General features: G+C 32.8%; 1 protein-coding gene across 1 annotated transcript; it reads left to right on the plus strand.

Moving 5' to 3' along the window:
• The first annotated feature begins 2,359 nt into the window (after positions 1 to 2,359).
• Positions 2,360 to 4,154, plus strand: LOC140448437 (mpv17-like protein 2). The gene is made up of 3 exons (XM_072541517.1): positions 2,360 to 2,834; positions 2,946 to 3,184; positions 3,730 to 4,154. Exons 1-3 carry the CDS (start codon positions 2,567 to 2,569, stop codon positions 3,946 to 3,948), a joined length of 726 nt encoding a protein of 241 aa, XP_072397618.1. The 5' UTR covers positions 2,360 to 2,566; the 3' UTR covers positions 3,949 to 4,154.
• Positions 4,155 to 16,330: the final 12,176 nt, after the last annotated feature.

Raw genomic sequence — 16,330 nt, forward strand, 5'->3', positions numbered from 1 at the left:
TAATAGTTGTTACCTATAATGTGTCTAATATCTATATGACCATTATCGAAAAGGAAAATCAACATAACCTCGTTGCCACTCATATCATAAATCACAACTTATCATTCAGTGTAAACATGATTTTTTAAAACATTATAGAAACGAGGAATCATAACCAATCTCATTATGATTTTGTCATACGATAAATCATGTAGTGTATAAATAACAATCAGAATGCCCACTCTCAGATGCCGCTTTTGAAGTGTATCAGCACGCGATCGCCATATTTTAAACGGAAATACAGACTCGCATTTAGAAATTTGTGACAAGCTATTTATTATCAAAGGTTATTCAGTTATCAGTTATTCTCGAAGAGGCGTTGACCTTCCAGAACTTATCCGATCGTCGTGGAGCCAAACAGGTCTTTTAACGTAGGGGACTAGAAATTTTTGCTGGCAGGTACATGATCTGGAAAATACTTGAATGAGAAAGGATATTTACAATTTAGATATTACGAGTCATTATTTATCGTAACACTATTCTTCAACTAAATGTACGACATAAAATATTGCATATTATGTGTATGGTTGCCGTAAATCAAATAAACCGGGTTAATTTTTCTATGCACACCAGATAAAATGTCACTGAACAGCATTAGTTCCGTTTAAAACATGGCTGATTCGATCGGCGTGTACTTATCTTGACAAGCAGAGTGGCATTCTGATTGTTTTATTATTCTGTGATATTACCGATGGTACCAAAGCACAGAATAAATAACAATCAGAATGCCCACTCGCAGATGCCGCTTTTAAAGTTTGTCAGCACGCGAACGCCATGTTTTAGACGGTAACATAGACTCGAATTAAGAAATTTGTGACAAGCTACGACAGAACTGTAATGTCGACTTTACACTACATGATTTTATCATATGAGATTTGTTATGATTTCTCGTTTCTATGAGGTTTTAAAAAATCGTGTTTACACTGAATGATAAGTTATGACTTATGATATGAGTGACAATGAGGTTTTATTCATTTTTCTTTTTGTTTATATAAAGATATTAGACACAGTATAGGTAACAACTATTAGATTTTTAAACTATTATCATGGAAAATAAATAATCTTTGCTTGCATTGGCTTATGGACTTTTAATAAGAATACGCCGGTAACAACTGCGTACAGCTAATAGTAAGACGAAAAGATCAGATGCCTTTGGGCTCGCAGGTGGCTCTTACGAAGAAATAGTGCACGAAGTATATCAAATTTAGTTTTGATATTATACAAAATTAAAAATAATTAGTAAAGAAACTAAACTAAAATTATGACTACGATGACTATAAAACACTAAACTAAGAATAAAATAAACTAAATAATTAATAAAAAAAATACGACACAATAGCATAGATTGGACAATAGGCTCAATATCAATGCAACAAACAAAAAATAAATAAATAAAGGATGTTGTCTCTCATTAAATGTCGCTGAATTGACATAAGAATAAGGCGCGATATTTGAATATGTTGGTGTTACCGGTATTATTACCGAAAATCATATGATTTTATCATGCGGAATAGGTATTATACCGTCCTATTCTCCTATGACGAGCCGCATGACAGTGCTTATAACAAAATCATATGACAATTTTGCTCGATGGACAAATCTGATTGAGAAAGATTATTATTATTAAGTTATATGACTATTAATATTCATAATTATAATTAGTCTTTTGTATTTCAAAATAATAATCTCAATAAATCACTATATGATCCAGAACTGTCAATTTTAAAATATTTTTCGGGCATGTCCTCGGTAGTATAGTAGTCAGTATTCCCGCCTGTCACGCGGGAGACCGGGGTTCGATTCCCAGTCAGGGAGGACTTTTTTATTAATATTATTACATTATTGTCATTTTTAAATACTTATGAATATTGCAGTTTAATTTGCATTGTATTATTATATTAATAACAAAATAAACAATGAATTTTACTGCAGAGTATGTGTAAAAAAATTTTTGCATTCAACTCCTTTCATACATATATGAAAATAAAAATATACATTTTCATCAAAATATTGATTCAATCCTTCATTGTTAGTAAGTTGTTATTAACTCTGTTTTTCTTTCTGTTATGTCTTACCTATAGAATTACATATGTAATGATTATGCAGATTGACTCCCAAATAAATTTGTAACGGCGAATGCGTGTATATTAGAAGTGTAACTTCCACCGGCAGTCCCACTGGACTGCCACACCCGTTTTTTATTCTGTGACCAAAGAATGCATCTCTATATTCTATGATTGTACCACAGATTGTTATTTATTCTGTGATTGTACCAGTACCATGCTTATGCTTATGTCAAAAATGATGTCAACTTGTCATTGTCAATGTCAACAGGTGAATCCGTGATTATGAATCATATATTTTTGTTTTTGAGTAGGACGTAGGCGGTAGGACGACAAAATAAAAGCAAATTACACTGTGATATCTTATTTATTTTGTGATGTACATAAAATATATCTTTAAAATTACTACTACATGTTATGTCTAGATAGTGTGAAGCCAATGAAAAATTTAACCTAGAAACAACATGTATAAAATTACATCATGTTTATTAAGAAATTACAAAAATATTAAATGTTTCAATTATTCTCATCTAGTTAAACGACATGTTTCGAAAAATAATACAAAACTTAGTCCTGCAGGTTTGACTGTTAGCGTGCTATTTAGCAAAAAATATTTACTAGCTTCAAATACTATTTCATCAGGGTTGTTAATGTTCATTGGGGATTTGTTCCAACAAGAATTAGAATACAGACAAAACCTGTTAGACAAGCGTTATGATTATGCAAGATTAAGTAAGTGTGTCTAGTTATTTTCAAAAACATTTAATGTTATTGTTATTAAATGTACAATTTCTTCAAGTTGAGGTTTATCTAATCACAGTTTAATTTTTAAATTATTTTTAGCACGGATGTTTATAGTAGGTTTAGCCTTGGGCCCCATACATCATTATTATTATATTGGCATTGCAAAAAAATGGCCAGAAAGGACAACAAAAGTTATTTTATGGAAAATTGCATTGGACCAATTTATAATGTCTCCAATTTGTATTGCTTGTTTCTTTTTTGGACTAAATGCTCTTGAAATGAGACCATTTAAAGAAGCTGTTAATGAATTTAAACAAAAATTTTATGCAGTCTATACCGTATGTATTACTTATTTCAATGCCTCACTGTTTATAATATTACATCAGTTTTAAAGATTAACCCGAAAGTTCAATATGGGAAATATTTAGATATATTTACATAATTTTATTTATTTCACATTGATTTAAATTAGCACTACCATTTGTTTTAAAATATGATGCTTGAGTTATGACCTATTGATCCTTGTATTGTAGTTATAATCTGTATTCATATTTATGAAGAGTCCATTTTAATCTTACCTACTTCCTTTATTTATTGAGTAATTACTGTGTGTATTTAAGTTACTATTTCTTTGACTTAGTTCTGTTAGCTTTGTATGTAAACATCTGTTTACTTCATCTTGTAAGGCTAATATTCTTATTTTCATTATCAGTTGCTACAACTTACTGATCACCAATAAATTAGTAAACTACAAATGAATATATTCTCTAATTGTCTAACTACTTCTAATCACCTTCTTCAACATATTCAATATTATATCTATTGTTGATAATTCATTATCTGTGTTTAATATTATATATTTCTTTATTGTTTTTTGTTTTAGGCTGATTGGCTGATATGGCCCCCTACACAATGGGTAAATTTTTATTATGTGAATGTCAAATATCAAGTGCTTTATATAAATGGTATTACAATGTTATATAATGTATTTCTGTCTTATATAAAACATGTACATGGAGAAGTAAAACTTGAACAGAAACTTTCTGTATCTAATGATGTGCTTACAACACCTGAAAATAACAACCCTTCAATAAGTAGTTAATTACAGGAAGCCTTTTATTTCAAATTTTTGAATGGAACTAACTACATGTTGTAGGCATAACTAAATTAATTGTATGAGAGGCATAGAGAATTATAATTACTTAAGTATTTATTTTATAATTAATTTTAAAATTAAGTATTATTTTTTGTTTAATTATAATTCAAAATTAGAATGTTAGAAAATCAAGTTACAACTAAATAAAATATATATATATATATATATATATATATATATATATATATATATATATATATATATATATATATATATATATATATATATTGTATATTATTTATAAATATTTAATAAAATTTGTGATATTGTAATTCTATAGTTTTACAATTGTTAAATAAAAGTTTCTACAAATGCCTACATTTTTTTAATGTGGAATGTGAATATTTTTTCATAATAGCATATTATCCTCAACTTAGCAACACCACTTAACTCAATTTCAATGTTACAGGGGAGCAATAATAAAACAACTTACTTTTGTTCATGATGAACCCAGCAAACCAGCCTCCAATGGTGGTTTTAGTATGAGAATTGAACGAGATATGTGGTGTTGTGGTTAGAAATGTTATACCTGGTGTTGCTTTATTGCGATTACAGCAAATCTATTGAGATTTTTCAAATCTAAACCCCATTTATCAAAAAATTTAGTTGCTTGACAATGATATGTACCATATAACAGCTATTATATAGTCATAATATAGGTAATTTTCTACATAAGTGTTGTGGTTTTTTTTTGTTTTGCCAATAACTTTAAAATTATTGTAAAGATGTTTAGAGTAAAACACATTTAGATGTCACAATGAAATGCTCTATTATAGGAGCATTTATACATCAACCAGCTAAAATAATTTTTCAAATTCATGTAAAAGATTATTCATTAAGCAAGGCAAAAATACTATTATATCAAACATAAAACTTATTGTATGATTTGTTTGAATGTTTCACATCACAGCATTGACCACACAATGAATATAGGAAGGACACTTTTGTGTATGATTCTTGTGACTAGCATCAAGACCGTTCATTGTTTTCCAAAATTCTGTCTAATCATTCAAGAACATTATCTTTGTATATAGTGCCCCTCTTTCATCCATTTTTTTCTTACTGCATTCACCTTGGTCCTCATGTTTTATTTTTATTGGAAAACCACATTAAGTTGTGGTTTTCCTCTATGTGTAATTCCATAATATGTTTCAGGATATACCCAGCAAATTTTCATTTAAATTATGCTACTTAGTTACGACATTGATGTTGCTACAGATACTGTTTCTTTTTTTTTATGATAGTTTGATATTGTATTTTTGCTATCTTTGATATGTTGTCCTTATAAAACATCCATGTTTGAGAGTTTTATGGGAGAATAGGAATTAAAATCCTTGTTTTAACCAAGTTGTTCTAGTTTGGATTTTTAAAGATGCCTTGGGACAAAAAAAATACATACAAAATTCAGATATTTGACAGTTTATTTTTTTCTAATCATGTTTTTTAATGAACTATCATATAATTAGTTAGTTACTGATAATATAGGTCCAATCAGCAACAAAACAAAATATACTTACTCTAACAGAACTAATTAATAATAAATGATGGCTATTTTGTTGACAAGAAAGAAATTGCTGTTTGTTCTGTGAATAAATATTGGGACATAGAACAAATATTTATTTTTAATATGGGGTAGCATTAAACATTGTTATGTCCAAATATGTCCAATTCTACAGACAAATAAATAGTGCCCCCACTATATCCAGTAATTGCTAATATCTTTATGGAAGACTTTGAGACTCCAGCACTATTTACATCAATGCTCAAACCCACATGTTGGCTACAATGTGTTGACGATACATTCGTCATTTGGCCCCATGACAGGGATGCTTTGGTGTCTTTTCAAATCCATCTGAATGGTATACATCCTAGTATCCAGTTCACAATGGATGTGAAAACTGATTCATCCTTACCGTTTCTCGACGTTATCATAAAGGAAAACCAATTCCAAGGTTTTCATCACTCTGTTTATCGAAAACCCACCCATACCAATTGTTACTTGCATGCCAAATTTCATTATCCAACTTCACAAATTAATTCAGTCATTAATACCCTTGTGATTAATACATCTTTGCGATTATGCAAGTAGGCCCACTGAGCTCTCTAGTTTAAAACAAGTCCTTATCCAAAAACAGTTATCGCGAAAATCACATCAATAGGAGCATCCTGTTAAGCAATTCTTGTACTAGTATTAATCTTAGCTCCAGGTTTACTTGTACTAACCGCAGAAATCTTTCGGAACATTATATACATGGACGCTCCCTGACTACTAGATGCTAGAAAGTGCTCATATTGCTTAGTTGTATATAAATAAATATTGCTCAATGGTATCAAATAATTTTTCAAAGTCTAAGAATGCCATTATTTTTTGGTTTATAATTGTACTTTATCTATGATTAGTGACACTGAATCCAGCTTGCTTTGTCTTGTAGTTATTAAATTTTGTGTTACACTACAACTAGGTTTTTCCTCTCCGAGTTCTAAATACTGCAGCCTTATGAGACCTTCACATTGACATAAGATATGCAGACATGCATTCTTCTAGACAGAGCCGATAAGTATCCTCTTACGCCTAGCTCATACGACTCAAATGCTTATGGAGTCTTCGGTATTCAGTAAACAGCCCCCTGACAGTCTTTCGATTGTGGGTCAATAAGTAAGATGTGAATTTGGCTTATTGCCTTTTAATGAACTCTTTATCCTAGCGCCGTTCTCCACTATTCGAAAGACTTTTTTTTGCACACATTTATCAATGTCTGCTGTTTTTTGTTTGTTTGAAACCCCAAGGCAGAGCTCCTGGCCAATTAATGGGTCACAAGCACATTTTCGGGCCAGTTTAAGTTCATCAGCCTTCTCAATGTAGCTTTTGTGTCTTGTATAATATATGTAATATAAACAAAAATGCTAAATTTTAAAATAAAATGAAAATTTACAACGTAATCCGAGTTGTTGGTTTTTGAAGTTATACTTCTATACGCGCGTTCGACTTTGGAAATTTGCACGGGAGTGAATCGGAAATTTGCACGGGAGTAACAAGCCTCGTTAGGCATGTTAAATTATAAATTAAAACTTGTAAATACCTCAAGAAAGTTCAAATGTGTACGTATATACACAACAAACAACAATTAAATATTGTATTTGTCAATGTCAGATAAATTGACAGTTGTATCACCAACCAATATTTTTTTATTAATATTGTTATGATGGTAAATTAATCATATGCGTAAGTAAGTTACGTATATTGTCATTTTTAAATACTTATTAATATTTCATTTTAATTTGTATTAATATTATCATGGTAAATTAAACATATGGGTAAGTAAGTTATGTATACCTATTGTCATTTTTAAATACTGATGAATATTATTTAGTTAATATCTTAGATTTTTAGAATTGGAAGCATTTATTTGTTATTATTTCCACTAATTGATTACTTTATTTTTAATTATTAGCGTACTCATTTATATAAAATGGTATATTAATTAAATTAATATTAAGTACATTGTTTCTTTTGTAAACAACTGACCTAAATTTGTTTTAATAGAATCTTAGGTTAGAGTATTAAAATATTCGAACTAGAATCGTAATACACATCGCCTGATTAGCCGTGATCGTCTAGTGGACTAGTTGTTGGGACCCCACGTTGTGGCCGTGGTAACCAGGTTCGAATTCTGGTCACGGCAATGTGCTAACATGTCACGGTGAGGCAACTTTTTATTTTTTTTGTTACAAAATATTTAAAAATAATAATTACTGTGTTTAAAACAATAAAATGTATTTTGAACAAATTTTTACAAACAGGTGTATATAAAAAATACTCTAACCCGCTCCAAAAAAAATTTTTTTTGAAAAAATTATTGTTGGAAACGAACAATTTGGTAATAGGGTAGGATTAAAAATGATAATTTTGTTTATCTATATAAAAATAACGATTTCACAAATTTTTGGAAGTTTGGAATAAAAATTTTACAACAGCGATTCATTGCTCAGTTTTTGAAGTTATAAGCGTAATTAAACATATGCGTAAGTAAGTTATGTATATTGTCATTTTTAAATACTTATGAATATTACATTTTAATTTGTATTGTATTATTATATTGAATTATGTTGCAGTGTATTGTATTGTATTTGTATATTAATATCAAAATAAACAATGAATTTTACTGCAGAGTATGTGTAAAAAAATTTTTTTGCATTCAACTCCTTTCATACATATATGAAAATAAAAATATACATTTTCATCAAAATATTATTATATTTTGATGAAATCCTCCTATTACAAGTCAAATGTTTTTTATATACAGCAAACGATGCACCATATACCTAATTCTGTTTCTCTTTCTGCTCTCTCTTACCTATAGCATTACATATGTAATGATTGTGCAGATTGACTCCCATATAAATTTGTAACGGCGAACGCGTGTATAGAAGTATAACTTCTACCGGCAGTCCCACTGGACTGCCACACCCGTTTTTTTTAATTTAATGAAAAGTACATGAAATATAACATAAATTAAAATAAATCTTTTCACTTATCATCATCCGTTCCCATCTCTCTTACGATTTTAAGCCAAGATTATGCTTTATAATTACGATTTTTATAAACATTGTCACTTAAATCATATAATAAACGTCTTTCTCGAACTAAATCAATTAATTTTTTTATTTCGGACATGGCAGAGTTCCCGCATTCTTTGTCTTTCTGTGAATAGAAATCTAGACCACAAGAGGTTATTAGAGTCGGAAGTACTACAAAGAACGCAGAACTCGGAACGCCTGACCCCTATCTATGTGCACCTGGGCTAATAGGTACTCGTTCTCATTTATTTTCCTATTCTTCCCTCGAGACACATTCTAAGTGTGCCTTTACAGTCCTCCTTTGATTTCTGAGATGGAGAGAATAGATCGAACCAAATTTACCTATGATCAGAACACAGCTCTAAGAAACTATGTTCGTTATGTCCAGAGGGCAAACCTGGTTTCCTGCGAAGTAGACATATCAGACTAAGCTTCTTTTTCCCGTGGCTGCAGTTAGTATACCTGTACAAACTCACCGGTACAAAGCGAGTAGATATGCTAGGAGGCTTTGAGACCACCCCCTAAATCGCAACCCCCGGTCGTAACTTCGCAACTCCCAAACGGCTTAACGTAGGATGACGTGTGAAGTATCGTTGGAAAGGAGATGAAAAATGGGGTTGAACGCAGTATGTGCCGTGCGCATCGGAGTATGCCAAAAGGGCATTATATGGTATCTACGTTTCTATTGGTCCGATTATGACGTACGAGGGCTAGTTGGAACGGGGAGGAGGTAACGAATAGGCAAAAAACAAAGATGGCGGCATTGCCAAGTGAGCCGAAATTAGTGTAGAATTAAAATTGGTCTTTTTGCGTTATATAGTATCTTACTTTGTTGAGGCGTTAAGCTTGTAATAGTTCCTTTCTGAAGAAGATTCCTTCAGTAGGACCAAATTTAAGCCTTCCTTTTTAAATCTTTTGCCGATCTCATGGCTGATGTGACGGAATCAACTAAATTTTGCCGGTTATGGGAAGGAAGAGTAGGTACAATTTTCGGCAGTGCCTCTACAGCCTTCTTCATTTATAACAACCTCGCTCATCGAGTTCTCTCGAACAGTAAGAACCAGTGCCCACGGCGCAACTGTTTTAAAAGTACGGTCCGAAACCGATTGCGCTCATAATTATTTTACGATTTTAGAAGAGCAAAATCATGGGGATTCGCAAACGCAGCGAGGCGGCTAAAATTGGTTTCCCAACATTCTAACCGGCCTCCTTTGTAGCTGTTATTACCTGAACATTTGGTAAAATTTTAGGATAAAAATATTTCAAGATTTGTCAAATTATATGGAAATTAAAGTCTGTACAAAGCATCTTGTTTAGAGTATTTCAATTGCATAAAGAATTTATATTAACTGAATATTCGATTATTAAATATTTTAAGATTTTATTTTAATTTTACGTAGACATTACAATTTTCAGTTGGATATTCTAACGTATATTAAACCTGATTGGGGAGAAAGGATCCCTAGATGTTGGGTATTATTTTGGGCAATAAAAAATTAACCCTAGGGGAAGTTTTGTCTTGGAATTTAGGTTAGACGAAGAATTCCAGGTTTACAGACGTTCACTATGCGACGTCTCTCAGGTGTTGCACAGATCTCTAAACGGGGGCTGTTGAAGTCGGAAAGAAAGTAACAAAAGTTAATGGTACTGACATTATATAAAACTTTTGCCTGACTGAACTTTTATGATATAAAAATTGTTAATTTGTAGCAATTATTTTTTTAATACTCTCTCATAATTTTCCTTTCTTCTGGTAATAAATAAGAGAGTAAATCTGACAGGAAGGTAGAGCGACAATATAAGGTAAGTATATTTGTTTCCCTTTATTTTTGAGTATATATGCATTTTGTTTTTTTTTTTATTCTATCTGTCATTTTCTTAAACCAATCTTTTCATAGTTAAAGTGTCGAGTTTATATCATCTCTCGTTTGCAAGATGAACATACTTGCACACTTGCATCTGGATTTCCTATTTTTTTTTAATCCCCCACTTCACATCCAGACAAGTATCGTTACAACAATAGGTAAGCATCTGGGTGGTATTACTGTATTGTCAGGTAATAAATTTCAGATTACAATGTTTCTTCCCAGGTATATCCTAAAATTTCCTGTTAGCTCAAAGATTTAAGCGATGTTCTTTTCTTTTTTTCTTTTTATAATGATATATTATTTTCGGTGTTAACGGTAGTGGTCTCGAATTATTCGAACAATAAGTCCATTTACATACTTCCTATGGATCATTAGGTATTGCCTATGTGTGAAACAGAACGCATAGATAATACCTAATGATCCATACGTTCAAAACGGTAAAGATTTATATCCGTATAATAAAAATGATCGAATTGAAAAACTTTTACAAAAAATTGATTCCATGCAATATGAGTCTATCTTCAAATCAACGAATACCTTTCAAGAAAGTTAAAGATCTAGGAGAATCATGACAAATATCAAGAAAAATATGACATTGCAGAACACACAATTACACAATATAACCACTAAATTTTATTCGAGAAACAGAAGTGGTTAATAAAACATCACCATATCCACGAATGTTCAGAAAGGCAGTCGAAATCTAAAAACACCTAATCTAATGGTAATTAACCATAATTTCAGTTGAAAATACGTTTATTTTCCTTTGCGGAAATTGTTTTCAGTATACACATTAAAGCCAAATACAGGGATGAGTGCCTTAAGAACCGGCAAAATAACGCAAAAGATAGAAAACATAATACGTTGTGAAATAAAAAGAGATGAAAGTAGTAGAGGTGAGAAATTATCGATAAAAACCTCTAATTTACATTACTTTATATTAGGACTATCGCTAGTTTCCCCCCTTTAGACGTTAGCTTATGAGCTAGTTGACATTTCTGCAAATACTCGCCCGTCTATTAAAGAACACTGACCTATCATTTACCCTGCCCATCTCTTCACCACTTACCCTTCACTAGAACAAACATCGCCCTCACCATTTACAACAAATATGACACACCCCATAAAAGAAGCCTTCCTAGAAATACTAGATAAAACACCTTTTGATTTCGTTCTTTATACTGATGCCTCCAAAAATGCTTGCGTAGTAGGATGCGCAGTTACTACTTTAAAAGATCTTATAAGTTTCACTCGGTTACCTTCATCATGTAGCCTTTAAACAGGAGAGCTGTTTAGCATCCTTCAAACCTTTAAATTCATTTCCACGTCATTAAAAAATGTAGCCATTTGCATCGATTTCCTTTCCTCCATATTCTCAATAATTTCAATATTTATGGCTTCCGTCACACATTGGCCTTGTCGGTAACGAAACTGCTGATCGCCATGCTAAAGAAGCGATTATTTCATAAATTAGCCAAACAATGACCCAACTAAGCAAAGACTTTAAAGCTAAGTTTAGAAAGTCAATCCTAGAATCTAGGCAAGCTCGTTGGAATAACTGTGATACAGCCCTACGCAGAATTCAACCTATAATTACCTGGCCTAGTCTTACTAACTTCACTCGCAACGTATCACGGATAATAAGAAGACTAATAGACTGGCTATTAACAGTGCAATTGTGCTCTTACTAGAGCTACTACAGATATTCTAAACTACCCAAGTGAATACACCAAAGTACTACAGTTCCTCAAAGACACTCATCTTTGTAATAAAATGTAATACCTATTGTGTAATTTCTAAGAATTATAAAGGATAAACGTCCAACATATCAACAGTGCAATTGTGTTCTTAGTTCTTAGCGTAAACCATACATTAACGGACTGCCAACAGTACACCAGTCAAGCCCGGAAAAATAACTTGAAGATATCGCTTGCAAATATTTTAAACTATTCAAGTGAATACACCAAAGTACTACAGTTCATCAAAGACACTAATCTTTTTTAATACAATTTAATACCTATTGTATAATCTCTAAAATCAACTTTACCGTAGCTATGGCCTTAGTTGTCGAGCCACTTAAGCTAAATAAAAAAATAATTTGTTTTGTTAATTAATAATAAAAAAAATTTTCTAATTAAATCGTATATGCCTCATTCATATTAAAAATTCAGACATATATACAATTTAAAGTAGATGACTTTAAAATGATATTGTCAGTATTTATGAAGTGTCTTCTTGAGACGACTTTATTGGAAGATAGTTTGTTCATTTGGAAAATTTCACTTCCTCTCTAAACTCTGGTGTTTTATTTTTTGATATGTTAGTGTTCGTTACTTTCCTCTCTCCAAGTGATTCTGTTGCTACATTAATTATGTTATTTTTGAGTTTTCCCAGCTTTCCTCGATGTTTCCTATTCACCTCCTAGCTAAAGAACGGCAGACGCTCTATAACTCTCGAGACGGCCACCTACCTCAGGTCAGAGCCGCCATTAGAGAACAATTACTAACAGAATGGCAAGCAGAATGGGAGGAACAGATAGACAAGGCACAATGGACCAAAAAACTAATACCCAATGTGATAGAGTGGTACAAATGTAAGTTCAAACGAGTAAATTTTTATTTTATGCAGTTCCTGACCGGACATGGATCTTTCAGGTCTTACACGTATCGTATACGAAAAACCAGCGATGATAATTGTGTCATATGTAACGTAGAAGACGATGCGGAGCATTGTATCTTTAGGTGCAAGGTGTTTGCGTCGGAACAACATATAATGCGAACAAAGCTAGGAGAGATATCCTCTGACAACTTGATACGGGTCGCTATGGAAAGCAGAGAGAACTTTGAATTTCTTATAGACTAAGTAACAAAAATTATGAAGAGAAAGTCCATGATAGAGAAAGAAACTGAGACAGGATGAGAGTGATCTGGGGCAATCCACCTCCATTTAAAACTAGTTATCATTGTATATTATGTATGAATATGTATGTAGATATGTGTATTTGTGTGTTCGTATGTGTGTATGTGTATGTACGTATGTATGTATGTACATATGTGTGTAATACACTTGTTTATCACATACGTATGTATACTTACTTATTGTTACCTAGTATTACCTAATACCAAGTATTCTTACACCTTATTGTTACCTTGTATACCTATACATTCAATATACTCTCCCCCTGGTTCCTTACCGCTCTTAGGTAATACCATCGGCAAGGCCATTTACATATGGGCCTATTTTACATACATTTTTCTTCTGGTTCCTTACCGCTTCTAGCTAAGAACCAGCAACAAAACTTTATTACCAATTCAGGCAGCGCAAGGCATCTCTAAGTTTCGTTCGCTAACTGAACACGTACGGGGGTGTCTTGACGAAGAATGGGTGGTTTTAGTTGGTAGGCAGGGCAACAGAAAGGCATCCGTTTGCAGGACCTCCTCTACATAGGGGGAAATGGGCTCAGATGTTTTCCTCTGCCCTGAATCCAACACACGCCGAGCAATGGTATGGTGTTTAGAACATTTCCACCCTCATCAAAAAAAAAAAAAAAAAAACTTTCCTCGATGTTACCGTTTTCTAATAATTCATTCCCAGCGATGTTCTTTGATATTCTTTTCCTGTATAAGTATTCCGTGGATTCCGTATTTAGTCCTTCGACTTTGATTTTTGTTTGTGTTCGCCCCTCTCTTGGGGGGAAGTATTTCAGGTTGATTCTTATTTTACATAATACTAGGCTATTGTCGCTACCTACATCTGCTGAGTTGAGGCATCTTACGTCGATTATTTTCGATGGATGTATATCTCGGTTGGTTATAACATCTATCATAGATCTTTATCCACGTGTGTTATTAAATGTATATTTGTGTTGTGTTGTTTATTCTTAGTTCGTTATTCGTACAGAAGTTTATCATCAGTTCTCCATTTTCATTTTTGACATCCTCGTTATGTTTTTGCTTAATTCCGGGTATGAGTTGATTGCCTATTCGAGCGTTAAAATCCCCCAATATTATCATCGTCCCTCTGACTTGATCTACTACTTGTTGTAATTGGTCATAAAACGCTTCCCTTGTTGTTTGAGGCATTTCCTCAATAATATATTAGGCAATACTTTGCAAGAATTTGAACAAACTGTTATTAAGCTACTAATCGATATGTTTCACAATTATACACGGTGAATCTATACAAATTCGGGAAATTAAGATTAATGTGAGAGACTAATTTGTGATTGAACAATCGGAAACTCAAGAAGAGAAATGATAGAGGCATTAAATAAAATAGAACGAGCTGCACAAAATAGTTGCCTTAAAATCAATTAGACCAAAACAAAATATATACATGCGAGTAAAAAAGCAGAAATAAGACAGCTACAAGATATAGCAATAGGAGAGTACACCATTGAGGCGATAAAACAACGTTACATACTTAGGATTCCTAGCTACGTCTGATAACAACGTTCCAGAGCGAATATTCATCGCCAATAAATATTACCATGGCTTAATTAGACAAAACAAAATTCCAAATATACAAAAGCTACGGTTTATTTAACATTTATTTCTTCGGTCAGTTCATGTTTTGTTTTTTTTTGAGACTGTTAAGTTCCTGATTATTGCTGCTTTTTATTGAAGTTTTTCTGCTTCGTGATTTGGATTACGTCTTTCATTTGGACTCTGTCAAAAGCTTTTGTAAGATCCACAGAGGGAGGGAAAAGGAGTTTGTTGAACTCTATGGATTTCTCTACTAGTTGCCGTAATATGAAGATCGCGTCGGTTGTAGATCTATTGGTCCTGAATCCTATGGTGTAAATTAACTTCTGTGACAAGATTTTTGTTGACAATTTTGATGTAGACTGGAGCAGCGATATTCCTTTGTAATTATTGAGTCGGCTTTTAGTCCTTTTTTGTACATTGGTATTGTTATGCTTGTTCTCCATTCCTCTGGTTTGGTACGTCCTACCTTTTGTCAATTCTGTCACGATCTCTGGGATACCGTACTTAATAAGCTACTAAGAAAAAAATAAGAATGATACTGGGCCACAATGTAACACGAGAAGGAGAAAGAAGAATGAAAATATATGCCGAAATTGAAGAAGATATAGTCAGATACATAAAATATCTTCGCTCACCTGGTGCCCAAGTGCAAACTTGCTACTCGGGGATTTTTGGGCTTGCTGAGCACGAATATTATGTCGTCGATGGTCTCCAAGGCACTTGGTGCCCATGTCTAGCCTTGTCTCCTGGATTTTGTGAAAATTCGATACAAAATCAGTGCGATGTCGTTACTCGGGTTTTTTTGGGGTCGCTCAAATATCATGTAGGCAATGATCTTCGAAGCACTTGGTGCCCAGGAGAAGACTCATCACTTGGAGTTTTATGGAAATTCGAAACACAATCAGTTAGTATTGAACAGCACGTGCATCAGAGACCACCTCCGTCATGATATTCATGCTCAGCGACCCCAAAAATCCTCCCGAGTAACGACTTTGCACTGATTTTGTATCGAATTTTCACAAAACTACAGGAAACGAGTGCCTACGTGGGGACCCGGTGCCTCAGAAATAATCGCCGTCATGATATTTGTGATCAGCGACCCCAAAGACTCCGGAGAAACGAGTTTGCATTGAATTTGTATCGAATTTCCATAAAACTCCAGACGACACCCATCCTATGCACCAGATACCATGTTTCAATACAAAGAGTATAAATAGGTCCGATAATCGAAGAAGCTCACCAGTGAGCGACAGAAGGTTACAACCGTTATTGCTTTGCCTTTGATAATGTCTACAGCAGTGGCAAACGAAACACCAGAAGAAATAATTCAGACTATAAATTACTAAACCACAAAACCCGACCGCGAAGGCATACACTCTTTAATATAAAAAAATA

This window comes from Diabrotica undecimpunctata, chromosome 8 (genome assembly GCF_040954645.1).
Source record: "Diabrotica undecimpunctata isolate CICGRU chromosome 8, icDiaUnde3, whole genome shotgun sequence".
Lineage (NCBI taxonomy): Eukaryota > Metazoa > Arthropoda > Insecta > Coleoptera > Chrysomelidae > Diabrotica > Diabrotica undecimpunctata.

What these genes read in the sequence shown, in the direction of transcription:
- LOC140448437 (XM_072541517.1), top strand. Translation starts at nt 2,567, where the DNA reads ATGTATAAAATTACATCATGTTTATTAAGAAATTACAAAAATATTAAA. An exon ending in TTATGATTATGCAAGATTAA is followed by an intron (nt 2,835 to 2,945) that starts GTAAGTGTGTCT and finishes AATTATTTTTAG; the next exon opens with CACGGATGTTTATAGTAGGT. An exon ending in AATTTTATGCAGTCTATACC is followed by an intron (nt 3,185 to 3,729) that starts GTATGTATTACT and finishes TTTTTGTTTTAG; the next exon opens with GCTGATTGGCTGATATGGCC.